At 44.4% G+C, this 21,132-nt stretch overlaps 1 protein-coding gene across 5 annotated transcripts in view; it reads right to left on the reverse strand.

The window, feature by feature from the left end:
- LOC111244972 (serine/threonine-protein phosphatase 2A 56 kDa regulatory subunit gamma isoform-like) overlaps positions 1 to 21,083 on the reverse strand; it is a 67,272-nt gene extending 46,189 nt beyond the window's left edge. The window contains exons 1-2 of one of the 5 annotated variants that reach the window (XM_022792625.2): positions 17,783 to 21,083; positions 12,393 to 12,425 (exon numbers count right to left, since the gene is read on the reverse strand). In XM_022792625.2, coding sequence (XP_022648360.1) covers positions 12,393 to 12,416 — 24 coding nt within the window. In that variant the 5' untranslated portion in view covers positions 12,417 to 12,425; positions 17,783 to 21,083. Of the gene's footprint in view, positions 1 to 6,518; positions 6,801 to 12,392; positions 12,426 to 16,354; positions 16,620 to 17,782 lie in introns of those variants that run through there. The other 4 variants (XM_022792627.2, XM_086981069.1, XM_022792623.2 and 1 more) reach the window with 4 other exon arrangements.
- Positions 21,084 to 21,132: the final 49 nt, after the last annotated feature.

The raw sequence follows: 21,132 nt of genomic DNA on the forward strand, positions 1-21,132 counted from the left end.
CCTTTTAGACCTTCCACCTATCTGCTGGCAGGACTTGCAATCGCACCTGTCCCTTAAATGAACGAATGGTATAAGGGACACATAGTAGATATAGAGCCATGGGCGCTGGGGTTGCCAGATGAGCAAACGATGGCCAGGGAACTGGGTCGAACGACATATCTTTGTGGTCACGGCCACACGACCCGTTCGTAGTGAAATCATCAAAGCTGTGGTAGACAGGATGTGGCTTAAAGCAAGGCGAGCATGACGAAAAAGACTGGGAAGATGAAAACTAACAGAGTCTGCTTAATTGCTAATGCATTAAACAAAAAAAGAAGGAGGCTTCTCTTAGAAACGTATTCGTAGATGAGCCCGTTATGATCCGAGTCCCATGCGAATTTTCACGATGATTTTAAAGGTCACGTTTAATAAATACTCTATACGCCACCTACCTGGCCATTTAAATCTAAGCTAACTGCATAAATATAGGAAAAAATTAATCGTAAAATAACCGTATTACATATTTGCTGTAGCCTTTGTGATGTGACGGATGGACTGAAACCATCTGTTCTGGGTTTTCAGTATCTGGGATCTTACTTACGTATAAATGAAGCTTTTGTCTATTAGATGAGGTTTAGAGAAATCAGTAACACCAGGTTTCGATTTGCTGGTAACTTCGCCTTCAAATGCCATATTTTCAACACAGAATGTAGCTCTCACGACGAAATACGTGACGTGCAATGGCCTGTTTGAGCTGTACCTATCATCGTTGGCCACTAAATCTCAATTACATTTGTCAGCACAAGTATTTTGGATAGACGTTTGAGGCGTCGTCCCTTTGATCTTGTATATATTCACCCGTCACCAGGACGGTCGTATAGATTTGTGTACGTCTGTTCGCAGATATCCAAGCAATTAGAGCGACGCGTGTGGGATACGCTTTGCTAAACCTTGCATTCTTCTTCGATCGGACCCCATCGATTTACTCGCGTTCTGCATCAATGGTCACATCGAGCGCATTCTTACGCCATCTCAGGCCCTGGTAAACGTCACTAAAAGAACTAGTACTTCATCGGGTCATTTTAGCTCTGAAGAGTTTTTCATCTTAATTTAAAAGCATAGTGTACAATATCATGCCCTTGTTTCTTTAATAATGTTATTCGCCTTTGGCTGTTTGAACGATGCAAAAAGTCAATGTTAACATCTAAAATCAACTGACACAAATAAGAGCTAATAAACTATCACCTGTCAATGTCGAACGTTGGGTTTAGGTCACAAAAACAAAACCCACGTGACCTCTTTCGTTTTTCTGTGGTAGCTGACGAACGCCAGAGGACATTATTAGCTCCTACCACTGCTTCTATTGCATACATTTTCAGTGGGGACGTCGAAGCCATGCAACCAATATAGAAAACTGCACAGCATATGGTAAAATAAGTTTCATTTACTAGGCGATCACAAGCTAACTGCGGGTCGCCTCCTCGAGAAGTTTGGCCAGCTTCCGTTGCGACATCAATGCGCAGTAATAATAGCGCCCACAATAATAGAATAAGACAAAGAGTAGCAGCAAGAGCCCTTTAGATGTAATGGTCAAAAGGGTAATACTGTGCCTTCATAATCTTTAGCAGGGAAGACGCTATGTGGCCGGCCAAGCAGCAGGTGATGATACAACGGTAGCTTACCGCGTGGCTACAGCAGCAGCAGCCGAATTAGCAACAACTTGATGATGATAGCGATCGTCGCAGTGACGACTGTGGTAGACCCACGGTGCGTTATGTTACGACGGACGCACATTACTAGAAATAAATATATATTTATAGTGCACTTTTGCAGACAGGCAGCGATGGGCAAATGGCCTTTTGAGAAGGACACAAGAAAGAGCAGGCCACTACGGCAATAGACACGCAGGCCGGGAGCAGCAGCAACCAACCACTTAAAACAAATACCGCAAGCTGACGAACGATTGAACGGACTGATTGTGCGAATGAGAGAAGGACACACCGGCCGACGGGCCGACCGATCGACCGCCTGGCCGCTTGGCCTGGCTGCAGTTCAGCGCAGCATCTGCCACACGAATCAATGGATAAACGAGCTAGATGAACTAAACTCACCTAGCAGCATCGATGTTATCGCCACAAGCAGCGCTAAATATTAGTGAGCGAAGGAGAGGCGACGGTTATGCTGACGTTCGCAGCAGTAGCAGCTCGCAGAACGCAAGTAGGAGCAGGCCAGCGAGCTATATGCAACAGCATATGATGATGCTTGTAACAGCAGTTGTGGCTAGGAGCTACAGGCGCGCAAAGCCACCGAGCTCTCTTTCGTTCTCAGCGCGCACGACTTAGAAGGCAGCGCGCTAAGTCATCCGTGCGTCCTGCCGTAGCGGTGCTCTTCCAATCGGTTTGGTCGAATATTCTTCTTGGACGTATGCGCACGAATAAAGAACATTGCCACAGTTACATACCTGAGTTGCACGAAACAACTGCTCTCGTAGTTCTCAGCTGAAGGCGAACTAGTAGTGGCTGGTTAGTCAGTTCGCCGGCTTACTAGGCTGTTATCAAACTAATCAAAAAAACACGTCAATCCAAGCTCACTGACGAACCGGCCTTTTTTTTGTCGTACGTGTTTCTCGAGAGACCTTATACAGGAAAATTCTACATTTACTGAAAGACATATGGACGGACGGTAAGGGCGAAGCCAGCAAACCAAAAAAGGAGAGAGTGAAAGTTCTCTTGATGCACGCCCCCTCATGGCAAACGTAACAAGACCCCGCCCCATTGCCTCTGCTCAGGGCGCCGCTGTCCTGATGATGTTACTTCTTTGATATTTTTGTCTGCATGCTAATGATGTTTAGGTTTTTTTCTGCCCGCTGTTCTAAACATGCCTTACCTGTCTGTTATTGAAGAGTTGCACGGGCGGTTACAGCTGCATAACCTGGTCTACTGAACATCTTCTGTCGTCCTCTTCTCTTAGCATATCATTTAAGTATTAGCCAAGCAACCGACGCCCCGATTATCTATATATATATATATATATATATATATATATATATATATATATATATATATAAATGATGCCATCCCTACCAAAAACTTAAGAGCAACAACGACAATAGTCAGTTTTCATCATATTTCTTTATTAACCGAGAACTAAGGTTTTTTTTATTTATGTTTTTCATTTAAATAAACCTTTCCCGATTTTAGGACACCAACGAGCCAGTTAAAAAGTTGTCGACCAAAAAAACGCACCCTTTCTCCGTGAATTATACTTTGCCTTTTATACTATGGAAGTGTTTAATAAATGCTCTACTTCTCTCTCAAAAGTTTACACATTTTGATGGACAAAAAAGCTAACTGCATTTACATACGTTCGTGGAAGTCTTTCGTTTTGAAGACATGCGCACATTTTCGATATCGGCGCAATCGTTTTTCCCCAGCGACCCGCGGAGCGTCACGCGACTTCAACGCTATGACCGCTGGTAACCTCTGGTGACTGGTGCGCCTAACTATCGTCAACGTCGCTGTTATCACTGCGGACGTCACGATGAATATGGCGGATGAGGAATTATGGTCACGCCTGCGCCAGACGACCCCAAACTTTTCATATATACTGCACTACACGTATACGCACTATTTATCGTCTAGTCGGCCACCGTTCGCCTTTCTTTTATCAAATTGGCTATGCTCTGGTCATCGGCGTCACCGTCACTACCTATCGAGTAGACGACGGATACGCATGAGGCGACTAGTAAATGGACAGACAAGCAGACGCGCGAACTCCTACAACGCGGGGGCGAACAAGTAGAAGCAGCAGCAGCATCTACTCCGATTTGATGAGCAGAGACACTGCTTGAGGGTAGCCAGGTCACCCCACATATATCGTTCCTGTTTACCATAGCCAATATCGCGGCTTCCGTTAGCACTAGTCTTCTGCAAGACGGAAGAAAGGTGCTGTTAGATGCAGCAGTACCTTCCAAAACTAATGATTTTTCTAAATATTAGCGGGACCGGTGGTCGAAGCGGTTGTTCTCGATGTTGTTGTTGTTGATGTTGTCATTTTTGTTATCGCTGTCGTTGTCGTCGATGCTAATGAGTAATACATCCAAATATGGAAGCGATCACTATTTATTCTGTTGACAACAAGCACCGCGGCTTCTTCATGCCATGTCCGGATAAGCGTCCGGCCGTTTTCGAGAGAAGGTTGTGACCTCGGCCAAACAACGCAGCAGTGACTAACCATACTGGACTAGCGGATTGCCACAAAATAGCGTCTGGAGAATGCTGCCGTTCGTCGAAAATGATTATCACAGTACGACGGGTTCATAAAAAGGAGACGATGCGACAATGGCTCAATAGAAAAATAGTAATGGTAGCGGCGGTGGACGACAAGCAATATAGGCTAGGGCCTAGGGGTTAAAAGAAAAAAACAAGAGGTGCATATCATATTTAACACATGGATAGTCTACCCCGTTACAGGAGCACAGACAGGCAGGCGACAATGCAAAGTAATGATGTAAGATAACACAATACGAAGTAGTTGTTTGCTGACCACGTACACACTTCGATAGTCTTTCTTTCACGTAAAGAATATAATTTTTAAAATTGGAAGCACCTTTTAGTAGCTAACTGATACGTAAGCTCTATGAGGTTTCTTGCCTCCTGCATTTTGGTTAAGTCTGAACGACTTAACCAAAATCCACTTTGAACAAGTTCAAACCTATTTTCGTAAAGCTTAAAAACGTGAAAACACTCGCAATTAAAGTACAATACAGCTAATAGGGCTAATGTTAAGGTTGACGCAGACAAAAAAAATAATCTGCTCCAATAAGAAAATACTAGGCTGAGGTAAAGAAAAAAGCTATTAAAAAACAATCTTGACGAAACAAGAAATGCTGATGGTCAAAGGTCGCCAAGCAACGACTGATTACCGCTGATCAAACAGCTTGATTGTGAAAGGCTAGCAGACTTTTGATACACTGATGATCGGTTCCCTCTTTACTGTCGTTTACCATTATACAACAATGCAATACCTTAATTTCTTTACTTGGGGTGCGTATAAAGACGACTGTAAAAATATTTCGATCAGTTACAGACAATGAACCAAACCTTTTTCGATGCCATCGTAAGTCTTGTAGGCGCAGGACGACGTCAAAGGACGGAAAAGCTCTATATGGCAACAGTAATGCTGGGTGGCACTTGCAATTGGTTGCAGGTCAAGAAATACCGGTGTCAGGTCGAATAAGGCGTGAAGGCCAATAAAACTAAGCTCTACATACGTTGAAATAACGACAACAACAATAACAGCAGAAATGATAACAACTTGACAAGTAAATAATTATAGTTACATACCTCCGCTTTCATTCATATATATATAATATATATGCATAGTGAATCCTAGCATTGTAAAGCGATATAAAAAAATTTAATTGGATATGCACAGAATTCAAATGCAAAAAAAGGGATTGAACTATACACATAAGTGTATTGTTAGAGAGCCCGGATGATTTATAGTTTAGTGAATTCAATTGATCCATCTTATGAGGTAGCTTAAATGCTCGTTGGCTTAAGATGACTAGCGCGGGTGACAATAGTATCGCAAGCACCAGTGACTGATTGATCATATCTCCGACAATCACCAGTTCGGCCAGCGCAGGTTATGAAGCGGTCCAATAGCAATCTCAAGTTAAGAGGATATATAATTTTCATATTAATTTGGATGAATAAAGGCAGTCCTAAAGCGGTTAGAAGAAGCAAAAATAAACGCTACAAGAAAATATCCAATGATTCACATATATATACGCATTTTTTTCTTTTAAAAGAGAACCTACTTGCATTAAAATACTTATAGGCGTAAAAACTACGCGAAAGCTATCTTTTAGCGACAAGGCACTTCGATTCGGCGCGATGTAACAAAATGCACCTCAACGTGCTTATGACGCGCACGACGATACATAGCGATATAGCACGACTCTTACTGCAACGAACCTGCAAGTCATCGTGACAAGTTTGCCTCATGCTCATAATAACGGCCTTTAACCTCCGGCCGTTCGAGACTAATTAGATTTAACAGCGCTAAATAAATCACTGGTACTCTGTTTCAAATACAAAACAAAACCCAAATACACCATAACCAATTTTGCCTTACGACACAAATCCAAGGAGGAAACATCCAATGGTCACGGATCACTTATCATTTTCTTTTTTATCATTTATCATTGGGGACCTTCTAGTAAGCTAGACCAGATAATCTCAACAATTCGTACCAAGCTAGGTAGCCACCGTCGTCCGTATCGTCTGTATTAGCTTTCACTTTTACGTGACCATACTTCAAATATTAAAGTTCCGGAAGTCAGCGAAAATACCCTTATATTTCTCGACTACTATCAAAAAACAACCCCTTGGAATGAGCAACCAAACATGATCGATCGACTTCCGAGAAAAACCGACCTTATACCAATCAGCTTTATTTAGCTTAAATTGTACAAGCTCCACATGAGAAACAGCTACACGGCGATGCTTTTCGACCCTTATAGTCGCACTTACCCTATCGCAGACTTCATATCGACCCGGCGGGCAACGACCAGGCGGCTCTGTTGGCTGTGTGGCTGTACAGGTGATTCATAACTACGATATAGGGTGATCTGTTTAAAAGCGGTAGCGACTCGACGACAGTGTCTTGAAAAAAAAAACAAGGCAAAACCCTACGCCAACGTTTTCGGCCCCTGAGGTTTAATAGGTCATTGCACAATGCGCCTTCAACAAATGATTAGAGGTTGTCGTGACGACGATTATATTCCTTATGAATCAGCGTTTGCTTCGTATTCTCTGCAGATAACAAGCAACAAAGGTACGCGATCTATTAGCGCAAGTAACATTCATTCTCTAATTATTCATTTTATTTGCTTACTCAAAAAAACAATAGGTAAACGTTCATCGAATACAACAATAGTTGCCAACTGAATTGTTGTGTCCACGTGTAAGTGCAGCATGGTTGTAGAGGTAGGTTCAGCTTTCCTGACTAGGTCGTTCTCAAGCATATCCAATACCAACAGCAGATAGAGAGAACCTTTCGAAACCCAGGAGGTTTCTCTCGCATAAGAAATACTTCAAAAATAAATTTACTTTTAGATTTCTAATAAATAATAACTTTTCTATATTGACTACTTATTATAACGACGCAGGAACAATTCGCTTTACGTTCTACCTTAGACCAATTTCAAACAATAATTCAAGGGTCACTGAGAAAATCTAAGGTTAAAAACCACTTCTCTTAGATACGCCCTTCTTCAATTACAAAGCGGAGGTCTTTTTTCTTCCTCACTGCTTGTGCCCTTGACGCTAACAAAACCATACCATTTCGATGGTCTGTTGTTGGCAAGCCCTCTTACCATGCTCTTTTCACTACCGTAGCAAGGCGAGCATAGAGGACGCGTCAAATTTCACAATATTTAACTCACCCTTCTTCCCCGTTATTTTACTGCCCTTCATCCTCTTTATCTCCATTTAAAACTTCCCTTAAATGAAAACGGAGGGATTAACGCTACCGTTTGGTCACATATTTCTTTACCGCCCAATTTATAATAGCAATTCTTGACCTAAGCCCAATTATAATTACTAATATTGATTATTTTTCATATTCTCTATGCAAGTGCTCCTTCAACTAGCTTTCGTATATTTGAACTAGGTTTCTATTTAAAAGGTAACCGGGTCGTAACCGTGCACCTTTTGGGACACTAGCTACAACGTTGTGTATGGATTACGGCCATAGTAAGTATTATAGCGTCGCCATGGGTGAGCGCGTGTTCCCGTGTCTGGCTTGTTCGGTCTCCAGTTTTAGCATATCAGAAGCGTCCTTTTGTGGTCTTTTCGAAGTTTCTCTTATGAAATCCCATCCACTACATAATATGGCGCCTATCCAGCATGACAACTACACCACACTTGGCTAGCAGTACGTATCTCTCTAAAAACGACCGACAAGGATTCCACACTGCTGCCTGTCCAGCCTTCTATTGTCCGTGACACCGTCGGCGATCTCTAGCTAGTAAGTAACCGAGTCGAACTTTGTCGCCTACCACTATCTTTCCTACGTTCGACTACGGGGTGAATCACATTTGTCCTTTTTTATTGTCGTTTGTAATAGTGAACATCTTGGCGCATAATGGCTTTGCAATTACCTTTGCTTAAGGTGCATTGTCTCTTCCTAGGGCCTTTACCGCGTAGATTCTTTGCATGCTTGAATAACATATTACAGCCTCTATTCCTCGCTCCACTCTTCACAATCTCTACTTGTATATAACGTATCGATTATTTTGTCCGACTCAATTTTATAGTCGCTTCACGTCGTTCTAGCGTAAATACACAATAGTCAGCATTTTCCATGCGTGTATCTGTTCGGTAAAAGAAAAAGCGAGAACGGACGCGCGCTTTGGATCAAGAATCGACAGTAGTCAAACAGCATTCACATTGGGGACTGCCAGACAATCCGATCCGTCCACAGATAGTTGCTTAATGTATATAAACATGATTCGCTATGTAGCACACGCACATGCGCATGACACTATGCCATCCGCTGAGAGCGAAGCCAGTCGATGGAGAGCTCGAAGCTGTGGAGAGAGTAATTTTACAATCGACAATAGCCAACGACAGCCTATAGGCAGCGGTGATGTCTTCGGCACCACGGCGGCGCTAGCAGCAGCACATTCATCCATTCTTTCGACGCCCATACGAGCCGCTGCAAAACGCTGCTGACGTCTATCTAAAATATATTCAGAGCAACAACAGGCTTCAACTACTGCAGCGCTTCGACCAAGGCAAACCTCGATCGATAATGCTAAGGCAGTGTCAGTAGCAACAGGGGTCGCAGTTGTTGCCGGCCAATTACGTCGTCGCTGAACACAAACTCATTCTGCGCCATAAATACTGCCAATACAATAACTTGTACTATAGTACGACTGCCAATGCTGCTGTGGCTGCCGCTAGCGGAATAATGCTTTTCGGAGATTGCGCAAAGACGTCGCCGTATTCGACTTTTACGGACCGTCAACGGTCGACTGACAACAGTTGTCGCTTCTTTTTGCTACAGACACCGTTGGGTAGCGGTAGGGGTGAAGCTGTTAAGTTGATGTTAACGCTGGAGTAAAGGTAAAATAGCTTGCACAACTGAACCAGTGGTTGACTCTAGCGACTCTTACGCACTTGCGCATGAATCATCAATGAACGAGTATCGTCCGTACATAAGTCACCTCCGTCTCTAATATCTCTTCAGTTTTTCCTACTTATCTTGCTAATTTTAGATATTTTTATACATGAATTGTCTAACGACCAGGAAACAACTAACACCTGCGAACGTAGCAAACGTAAAAACGCAAGCATATGACATAACACACAATGAAAATACGGGTCCTGATGAATCTATTGACGTACGCTTTTTGCCATGTGGTAGCAGGATAGAACGCAACACTGTTCTGAATCTGAGATTAACCAACAACACACAAATAACAAGGAGGTTGGCGGAAGCTTAATAAAGGCCTATAGGTGTGCAACCAATAGTTCTCGCAATATTCTATAGTATTGTAGATTGTAGTACAAGAAGCTAAGAAGCGGATTATTTGTCCGAAATATTTCAACTTAAGCTGCCCTTCAGCATTCTTTCGAAACGACGACTCGTTTCACCAACATTTGATCATACAGAGATGCCGTGTACGATACGAATCAAGTAACTAGAATTATGCCAAAGGAGTTTTAAACTCTCGCTCTTCCTCGGTTACTACGACACGTGATCAATTTCATGACAACATCGTTGATTTGAGAACGTTAGGAAGTTGCGCCATCGTCTCTTGCTTGGACAGGGCTGACAGTTATGATTGGTTGTGCAGACGAAACAACCTGGAGAAATTGGCGCTAAAAATCCTAGAGGGCCTCTTTTTCCGACTGACACGGAAATGGGCAGCGGACTAAGGCCGGACTATAAGCACAGCTGTTGGACAGTGCAATGCTACATCGTCATCAGCACAATTGAGACATCAGAATATTAAGAACTAAGGAGAACCAAATTCCATGTAGCGAATGATCATCTTGCTACGGAATAAATATAGACAATGATTATACATTTTATACTAGTGATTAGTTTCTGGAATTTGTTAAAGGCTGCTTTACTAAACAAATAACTCAGCAGAAAAATTTCTTCTAAAATAATACTTTTTGACAAATATTTACCGTAACTCTAACCAAATATCAAATGCTAATTAAAAATAAAACCAGAATAAAATATTGAAAAATCTCCTACAATTGAATCGCAAGTTATCTGAACCTAGACAAAAGATCCGTTTTGCCATTCGTGACTCACATTCAGATAATTTATTTCTTTTTTGAACACGCTGGACAACCGTAGATTGTGCCCTGTGGATTAGTATACTTGGATAATACGCAAATACTATTCTAAGCGCAAAACACCGCGTTAGCATCTGCCCACAGAAGCGCCAGCTCCGTGCTATAATGCGCGAACTCCAGGTCCATGATGAGTCACCGCCCTAGATGGTATTACCTATCTATCAGGAACTAGATTGAAATTAATAAGTTGGACCTGGGGAAAAAGGCAGACGCCATCAATAGTAGCAGCAACAAATGCTTACCACTGACAATTCTGTACATCTTTTTAGGAAATTTATTGTTGCTATTATCTATTCAGTTTTAAGCGGCTACCGTCTAGGAATAGTTTTGTTATGATCTTAAGTATTTAAGGGGTGTCATCGATCGTACAGCCAGGACGCCCCATAGATACAGGGTTGCGTGCATCTTTGTCCATCTGTTCTGGTACATCGTCTGCTACTACAACTTCAACAACAGCGGGATTCCTTTTAACCCACTTTCTAGCCATATCTGCATGGGTTGTCGTGTGTTTTTGTTTCATGAATAGGAATACCTCTTCCACTGTATTTCACTGCAGTGGCGCAAGATTGAAATGAATACCAATGATGAAAAATGCACTTTTCATTACGGTAAAGATATTACTGGTTTGCCCCTACCTGACATTTCGCCTTGGTCTTGCTGTTCCCAACTATTGCCCCTTTGAATGAATTCTACTGGACAGCCTGTACGATCACTACGACTAATACTACCACACAAGTATCGTATCGATGTGCCAGCACCGCAATAATGGCACAGGATTCAAGATGCTATCTTACATTTAATAGCATCAGTATCAACAATAAGATCACGGACGTCGTCAATAATAATAAACGCAGTACGTTCCGATAACACCCGTTCCCTACGGAGACAGTTTCTTTTTCTGGTAATCCCTTGTGCGCTAGACCTGGTAAAACTCAATCCCGGTCACGGCTTACTTAACCTCCTCCACCTCCGCCGATGCTGTCCGTCACCAAATCAGAAGTAGTGGCAGCAACGACAAAAGGGAATCAGCAGAACGAGGTGACTCTATGTCGCCGTCACAGCGATTTCTAGACCTATATCACTGTATCGTCTTATCGAAACTCACAACGAACAAAATACCGACGCACGTGATCAACCACTAATCAACGCCACAGTTAGCTGCTGCAGTTCTACGAGCAGCTAACTGTGGCACTGCTCTCTTCCGCTTGTCTCCATCGCTCTCGTTTATCTATTGGCCAATTTCTAACTATTATCAGCAGCTTTGTTTCACACACGGACACGCCGACGGTGGGTGAACAAGCACATAGTGACGTTAGCAGACGGTCGAAACTACTAAGATTGACTTGGAAACTGCAGGAACAGCAGCTGCTGCTGTGGCCTTGTCTACTGCCCGAGCATCTGTAGCAGATATCATCGATGCGTTACGATTGCCCCAGCTGCTACTATGATGTCTCCGTTCTAGCCGCATGCTAGTCGCCTTTATGCTACCGCCACTGAGCAGAACATACAGGCTACGACCGCTGCGCGATCGCGACTGTAATAACAGCATCCACAGGGCTGATGACATAAGCGTGACTATGGTCCACTGCTCATTAACAACGATTATTGATCGGTCTATTCTTTCGTTTAAACATAAAATAAATATAAGCAAGGTACAAAGCAAAAAAGATGCGAACATATGTATATCCCCATTTATTCAGCTTCCAGACTGCAATAAGTTTGTTTCTTCTTTTTCACCACAATAAAAACAACATAATGAAAACAACTGACAGAAGAAGGTACTCTATCAACTAGAAACAGTCATCGGAATGACTTCAGTCGAAATTGTCATGGCGAATGTTACATTCCTTTATAGTAAAGTACTGAACAATACTTACTAAAAATTATGTTATCTATTATTGTTATGCTAGAATTAAATTACTGCTTAGTTTGCTCCCGTTTTTTGGTAAGTGTTTTTTTTACAGTTTTATATCCGTTTGACTATGTACCTTTGTGCGTGCATAAATATAGTGTACTCACTATACTTACATTTTTGTCACTATTATGCTCCATGGCGATTTACTGTAATTCAACAAACAAATAAACACAACAACACAACACAAAACACATCGAGAAGGAATACATGTTATTATTGTTTGCTATAATTATAATTTATTATTACTTGTTGTCTATTATTTTGGTTCTTGTTAAGAAAATATTAGTGAATGGGGTACTGGTCGTCTAAATTATAGGCCACAACTACAGAACACCTAGTTTATACGCTGCGGTATAAAAAACAGTGCTTGGGACAAATTGGCACTTTTTACAAGCAGCATCTGCATAAAAACCGATATTTGGATGAATTTTTTTACATGTGTCGATAGAGATATGTCTGCGGACATACAATACTACATACCTCCGATAAGGTATATATTTAATGAAACTGCCATTCGCTTCAATAAAACCATCAGTTCAAATCCCAACTCTTAAACAAATATTTTGCAAAAATTAATCCCCTATATTGATGCCCGTGAGTGATATTCGCATACGCCGTACGTAACAAGCCAAAAGGCCTACAAATTCAAGAATCCAACACAGTCAAAAAGCTGCAAGAAGATTCAGAAAGTTGACAAAAGGCAAATTGCTTATACAGACGATATATGATCTGATAGTAAAAAGCAGCGTCCTATATCAGAACTAATGTTCCGGGATCATTAGAAGCGGTGCACCTTTTTTTGTAGTTGTTTCTGCATACATTGATAAATTTACGTCCTAATCGGTCTAGTCTCCACCATGGGAGTTCTGTATTGCTGTATGAGATTCTTCTTCGCGAGCCGTACAGCGACCGATAGCGGCACAGACCGTCGATTTTGTAGGTTTATATTTCATGTCCGACGTCAAGTTTGTGCACAGTAGTTAAGTTATGTGATGGGTTTGTCGTTTTGTTCCAGAAAGAACTAGTTTTTTTTGTTTAGAAGAACTTTATCAACTATAAGTTAACGCTTTTCAGTTAAACAGAAAAAACTTGTCAAAGTGTGTCTATTTATTTATCCGATTTTGTCCGAGCGATTTAGCATTTTGTCGCCATATGCCCAACAGAAATACCTACCATCAAATGATTACCGTGTTGTTAATGGATCTCAATACAGGAGCGTGTGTCCTTACATTCTGATACTAAAATCAATCGACTGCTTCATCTGTTCCACGACATATCCTATTTTAGTTAGAAGTAGCATCTGAATAAAAACCGATATTTGGGTGAACTTCTTATACGCGCATTACATCAATGGATGCTCAATCACAGCCGCAAAACGTTCCACGTGATAGAGAACGATTTCGGCAGTGATAACAACAATAGTTACAGCAACTGTCTCAACTAATTTATCGTAGCTCGGCCAAAGGCAACAATAACCACCCGCAAAAGATTGACAGATAAATGGACAAGTGGAGCTTGCTATTCGTTGTTGTAATTGTTGTTGTTTTTATTGCTGATGTCGTTAATTTTCTATCTTCCCTAATACACGTACAAGCGACGTATTGCACACATAAACACACGCCCATTTTCATATTAGTTAGAGCGCGTTCTCTGCGTAACTGACTAACTGGTCGCTTTTTCCGTTTACAGACAAACGGGCCAAAGTATAGTAACGACGGCGACGATGGTGGCGTTAAGCTATTGCGCTGTTGCCACTCCCGCTTTTGCCGCTGCTGCTCCTAGCAAATGGACGGCAACGTTAAGTAGAGACAACACTTTCAATATCTTAATTTCACCGTTGGGCGTAGGGTGGCTTCTAGCGGCGACATCACACGACGATGAGCAACAGCTAGCGTAGACAGTAGCGCCAGCCGTTTGCCTAAACGCCAAAGGAAAACCTCTGCTCGTATTCCGTTTGCTTATCGTCGCCGCCGCTGCTATTACCGCTGCTGCTACTGAAACGGCGCCAACGGCTTTCGTGCCTGCTGCCTCTCTCGGCCACAAGCGCGACTGTCTTGAACCAAAGTAAGTATAATCCTGTCCCATCGTCAACGACGACGATGAGAGTACCGCGCTGCCTGATGCAGTCATCGCGCCACCACCGTCGCAGCGCTCATAGGAGCAACCGCAACAGCAGCATACATAATAACAACAACATAACTACAAACAACGAAAGTTTCGCTTTGAGCAATGAACGGACTAACTAGAGAAGCAGTTGAACCCACTGACGGCCGTCGCGCAGGCCTCAGCCACGACACGCCGTCCGGCAGCTTTGCATCTAAGTGTTTTCGATCTGTTTAATGGGTGCGAACATTGGTGCAGCGACTGCACTGCGTGTACCACTGACTGCCTGGACGGACTCGGACTCAGTACTCAGGTACTGCCGGTTACTGCTGTATTAGCATCAGATTAATACTAATCTGCAGCTTTTGTTGTTATTGTAGATCTCGTCATTGTTGTTACCCGAAAAGATGAAAATTAAGGGTTGTCCTGCCATCAGTATTATAGATATCGGCACTCGTAACTGATGGCAGTTAAGTTTGGGCTGTACAAATCGATGAGAAGCGAGACCTGGCCGGATCCAAACAACGACTACATTTCATAAATCACGTATCAACAATAATCATATATGGGGATATGTGTAATGGAAGCGTTTATATTCGGCTATCAACACATGACTGAAAGCCAACAAGCAGAAGCTCAGAGAGTCCAACGAGACCCACCCTGGCTAGGTCTTCCAATGGGGGCAAGTCTTCGACGTTACGCAGAGTAATTGTGTAGATTTGTTCACACAATATAAATGGCAAAACGCGTTGCATAAAGAGCAAGTAGAGCACACAAAACAAATAAAGTCGAACGTTTGTCCTGCCTGTGCGTCTAAAAGACGACTGGCCGTACCTTTCTTTCTATACTTTTATGCTTCCAGCTTCGTATTGTCCTCGCGAAATAAATGGACATACGCTGGTAGGCGCTATCTGCAAGACGGTATTTCTCTGCATCACCTTTATTTCGCCGCTACTCGTACGTCCGACATCTGCCATTTAATGGGGATCAATGCCGACAGCGATATTCCGTGATCGCCTCTCTAACCCCTAACGCTAGGTTAAACCACAGATTTTCCTATTACAAGGATCTTATATGGTTCTGTCGCATTCTGGAAGGTTAGCCTTTCAAAGTGATAGGAAAAGTTTTTAACGTGGTTCTAATGGCGGTGGCGTCCTGATGAGGCCAGTTCACTTTTTAACCGGGTAGAGGGCGCAGTCATAACTCGCTGTTAGCTAATCTCTTAGAACGAACGGTTCGAATGACCAAAGCGACAAATCACTGGCAAAAGCAATGGCGAGTTGATTGGTTGTGGAAACAACAACAACAACAACACTGATAAGCGGAGAGACAGACAAACGTATTGCCGCCGCCACCGCTCGCCTCGTTGCCTACGTCCCATCACCTATAACAGCAGTAGCAGCAATTCCGCCACCGGCTGTAACTGTTGTTTATACTTTCAAGTTTTACACACACACACACACACAAAGTCCGTCACCCACGAAGCGCCACACGCGGACACAAACACACATGCACGTACGTTCAGTCCCAGTCAGGCAGAAGACGCACGGAGATTTCGTCAGCGATAGGGAGCGGCAAGAGAGGTAGGGGCAGTGGCCATGACTGAGCACGGACAGGGATAAGGACAAGAACAAGCACAGGCCGACGGAGAATCGAACTCATGGGTCGGCGTAATAATTTGTGAAGCTACTTAACTGTGTGATACTAGGTTGTACACAGCAGACAATGACATTTTTCAATAGAAATACGAGCAGATATATTAAATGGAGGACGATATTTACAAAAATATTTGCAATCAAAGTTAGCAGCAACAACAGTAGTGACTGCTGCTGCTGCTGTGGTAATAACGTCGATTCACGTGCTACTATTGCTCTTATTATTGCTGATACTGCCGGCTCAACCACAGCAGCAGCTGTAGAACCTCGCTGAGAGAAAGCTTTAACCTCGATAGCTACGACTGTAGCCTACTCACTGGTTTGGTTCGCCAGCTCGTAACCGCCGCTCAGCTCGCTGCTACAAACTGTTGGATGGCTGACAGCAGCAGACTGCGACTTGTTGGTTGGTCGGTCGGCCGGCCGGCCGGCCGTTATTCGAAAATAAGCACTACCTTGCAGACAGAAACAGCGACATGACGATCACAAGCAGATTTCCAAGCAGTACCAGCACAAGCTAGAAAAGTCTTGATGACAGGATAGACGTAGCCGCTACAGCACTACAAACCATAGTTGACTGGTTGGGTCGCACAAGCGGGCGGCTGGAATGAAATAGAAGACCAGCCCTGAGTAAATACCTTCTGCGTGTTATTAGGTGCCTGTAAACACAATCACCATCACGCGGAGCAGAAACAACACAGGCACAGATTTGTAGTCACTATAATTACTGATTTAGATCTTCAGAGCTGTCAGCAGCAGCAGCAGTCAGCAACGTCAAACCAGTAACGCCGCTGAAAAAACGTCATATTTAGAAGTGACGCCGTTATTTAACAATGACGCTGTTTTGTACGGGTAATTGTGTTCCGATAATAGGGCACAAAGCACAATGTAAATCATGACGGCGCACGACAGAGGACCATTATACAACACTGATTCACTCAGAATTCTATGACACGTTTATCATACACGTTCATCGGGCGCTACAATAAACTATAAATTAAATGTAATAACAGTAGACACACGACGCAGGCCGTTCCGAGATCATCATGACGACTCACTTGACAGGCCGAGGCCGTCGTCCGATATCTGCGTCAATGTTTGTGCTACTGCTGGTCTGCTACGCTTGTCGCTGTCCGTAGCCAAACAAACAGATCTGTTTGACCGGTCGTCCGAAAAGCAATACCAGGTTATATTTGGCCACGAACCTAGTAAAGTAGTGTACAAAAACCGATTCCAGCCGAGAATAGAGTATAAACTGTTCCCGTGTTTGGCGGTCTCGTGCGGCCATGCCTGCTCCACGGCTCTCGAGCATCGCACCAGACAGCTAACTACTATTGCTGCTGGTTCGCTTTTTCAGTCACCATCACTACCGCGAACTACAGTTGATTACCACGGCTAGCAGCACGAACGCTTCCGCGAACGTTTTCCGGAGGAATTATGAGGCGTGGTAGATGCAATCGGTTCTTGTTTTTCGGCGGCGGCAGTAGCAGCAGCGACACTGGCGATGGTGGCGGCAGCAGAAAAACAAGTAAGGGCACTACTACCAGTACTGGTATTCGTTGTAGGCCCGCACAGACACCCAAACACGTACATATACGATAAGGCTACATTCATATCCCATGAAATGCCAAGTTCCCATAACGCCTTCAGCCTGGACCTCACTCACGTCCTATGATAACCAAAACAATGATTATTATACTAAACTGACCGATTAAAGTTTCTGTTATGTTATCTTGGATTCTGCCTACCTGCGATATCGTAGACTTTTCGATCTTCTGTAGATTGTCGTCGTTCGGATTCAGAGCACAAACTGATTCCTGCTGCTGCTGCTGCTGATTTCTCCGTCGTTGCCGGTGAACATCACTGGCCATCCAATCGCGACGACAGCAAGCAAGACTCTCTTGCTGCGTTTTCTCCGTCCTTAATATTCCTTTTTTTTTTAATAGATGCTGGAAACAATAGACGTCCTTATGCGTGTACAAAGTTTCCTTTTCGGCGCTTTGTTGCTTTCCACTCCGTTCAGAACGGGAGGTGCTTGTACAAGAAGCACCTTCGGTTTTTTCAGACGACTTCCGTTGTTTAGAACACGGTACACATCCACACTGCACTCAGCTTTCACTGCTAACGAAGAAGTAGTAGATGAAGCGCACACCTCACAGCTTGCTCACTCACCAGGCTTTACGACGATTTCTCACTTAACGTGACCACCTCACACGACTTCACCATCACCGCCAACACCCGAACGGGGACTAACTAAACGCAAACTCTTCTCTTAACCGAATTCAGTTCACCTCAACGAGAATTAAACAACTAACCAGTTTGCCAGCTAACTGAACTTTTTTAGCTAGCTGCTTTCTCCTTTGATAGCTCGAATGAGCAAAAAAAATGTCCTTTCGTGTTACTGCTGCTGCTGCTGTTGTTGTTATTGTTATGGTTGTTCTTGTAATAATATTGCAGTCCTGAATGATCAGTATGGTCTAGCAGTAGCAGTGAAACTAATGAAAGGAATAGTAGCAGGTGTTGTAAATTTTTAAGCAACGCTTCGCTTCAGTGGAAACTTGTTTTTTTCGTGCTCCTTTGAGGGTTAGTCTTGTTCGTTGCTACCGGTAATATCGACGTTGTTGAGGTCGCTATTATTGAGCTCAGTGGTCGTCGTAGCTGCTGTGATTGCCGTTACACGGGCGGCTACGGACGAAACGGCGATACGGCAACAGCATAAGCACGAGAGCACGCTCTTAGAATGGGACCCCGGCGACTGCAAGCAGCAGCAGTGCGACTCGACGCCTGGTCCTAGTTCGGCTAGTAGCGCTAAAGCTGTAGCCCGTTGTAATACAAACTGCTAATAACATAGCACGATGATCCTACGACGAGGCCATTAGCACAAAAGGCGCTGGACGCCACGGACCGCGACACCACACGCCGCTACAGACGAACGAGACGGCAAAGGCGACGACGGTGGCGATTGGTACATATGAACAAACGTGAACATAAACCGACCTATCAAGTAAGCGGCCGACCTAGCGACGACGACGACGACGACGACGACGACAACAGCAACAAGAACAACAACAACAACCACAATCACAACAACAACGGCAATACCAACACCAGTATTCACTGCTGCTGCTACGGCTGTTGACGGCTGTTAGTGATGGTTGATGATGGTTAATGGTGGTAGCGATAGCGACAGCAGCGGCGGTGGCGGCGGCGGCGATAGTCAGCAGCGACCATCCATCCACAGGCAGCCGACAACAGACCGATCACCGTCCCTTTGTCCGTCTATCCGTCCGGCGACAGGCCAAGAAATCGAGCGTCCGAGCGACCGGCTGATCGCTCGAAACAAACACACATACACACACACACGCACGCACACACACACACACACACACACACGTAGAGGCGGCAAATAGCCAGAAACACTGACAGAGTCGCTACACAGCCGGCGGATGGTTAGACAACTAGCAGCAGGCACTTACAAGCATTAGCTAGAAAAACAATATTCTTCCGTTGTATCTGGAAGCAGGAGAAGGGCTGTATATAACTGCTACTGCTGTTCGCCTGACTAAGTATCAACGTGCGCATATGCTACACGAGCCGCTGAGTAACAACAACAGCAGCAGCAGCACTGATCTCAGCACAGCAGCACGATGGACGGACAGATGGATAGGCAGGCCACTGATGGACGACAGCCACACCGTCAACAACCCTTTTGCCGATGGACAACTACGGGTCGAAGCTTCCGTAGCGGCAACCGCCGTCAGCGTCGTGGCCGCGCTCGCGAGACGGCTGCAATTCCTTGGTATTGTTGCCAGTATCGTAGTTAGCGGTCGCGTGTCGGGGCTGAACACCAATCACCACCACCAGGCAGGCACGCAGGCACTGACGTTGACCTACGACGAGCCTGTTCAATCTAACAGCGTAGTGGCTTCTTACAGTCGCTCGCAGGCAACAGTCAGTCGTATAGAGGGGCCGATATAATATAAAAGGCAAAGATCGAAACAATAAGGCATTCCCGTCGTTATTCGTCGGTGATTCGTCGTCGACCGCGAGACGAGCAGTGGCGACAGTTACTAGTTATTATTGTTGTGTAGTTATTGCTACGATAGCCGTAGCTTTTGGTCCTGTTGTATTGTAGCTTCAGTTGTGACACAATGGGCAGTACCTCTTGGGGCAAATAACAACGTCGACGACGGTCGCATTCACCACGACAACCGTCGTCCACCGCTTCTCTGATTATCTCTCAACACAGTCAACTAACAGCAACCAGTAAGCACGATGAACAAGTACGGAGCCGCTGGTCACTCTAATCTAACCCGAACTATTGACGATATTGCAGCCGTTGGCGATCGTCGTCGTCGCCGTGTTCCGTCGTCGGAATAACAGCAGCAGTAGCGGCGGCGGCGGCAGCAGCAGCAGCAGTGGGCCGCCGTCGTTCGTCTCGCTATAGTCCTGCTGCTCGCCGAATCGGGCACTGCCTTAGCACACGGGCAACTACTAATAATAGTAAAAAAAAATATGTCCTGTACTGGTATCTGTATCGATGGCTAGCTCGCTGGCTACAGCAGCAGCAGCATCAGTTCTGCAACAGCGGTGCTGCTGTTGCACGGGGGCTCCCAAACCGTAAAACTGCTAGTCGTAGTCGTAGTTGCAGTGGTAGCAGTGATAAAGGATGCTGATGAACTGAAGCCGTTTGGACTAAACAGCAGCAGTGGATGGAGAGTACACTTATGCGGCAGTTATTTACTCATTCGTTACTACACTCACTTATTGTTGGTCACAGTGGCACCGATCGTTGTTGTCGTTGCTGTATTTCGGTTAGCCCCGTACAACAATATGACTGTTTCAGTATGATGTGCCGAGGCGGCTATGGGCTAAGGCTGTGGCCTGCTGCCGTTTGCCTAGCGGCTGCCTATTACTGGCTAACAACAACCACAACGGCGGTGGTGGTGATGATGATGATGATAAAGACGACGATAACAGTTGCTGTACTACTGGGCTTCGCCTGACTGCCTTACCAGTCTCCTTTACGTTGCTGCTGCTGGCTGTACGCCTGCCGCCTCTATACCTCCTCTTGCTGATGCTGTTAGCTACTTACACT

This window comes from Varroa destructor, unplaced genomic scaffold, assembly GCF_002443255.2.
Source record: "Varroa destructor unplaced genomic scaffold, Vdes_3.0 BEIS01000002.1, whole genome shotgun sequence".
Taxonomy (NCBI): Eukaryota; Metazoa; Arthropoda; class Arachnida; order Mesostigmata; family Varroidae; genus Varroa; species Varroa destructor.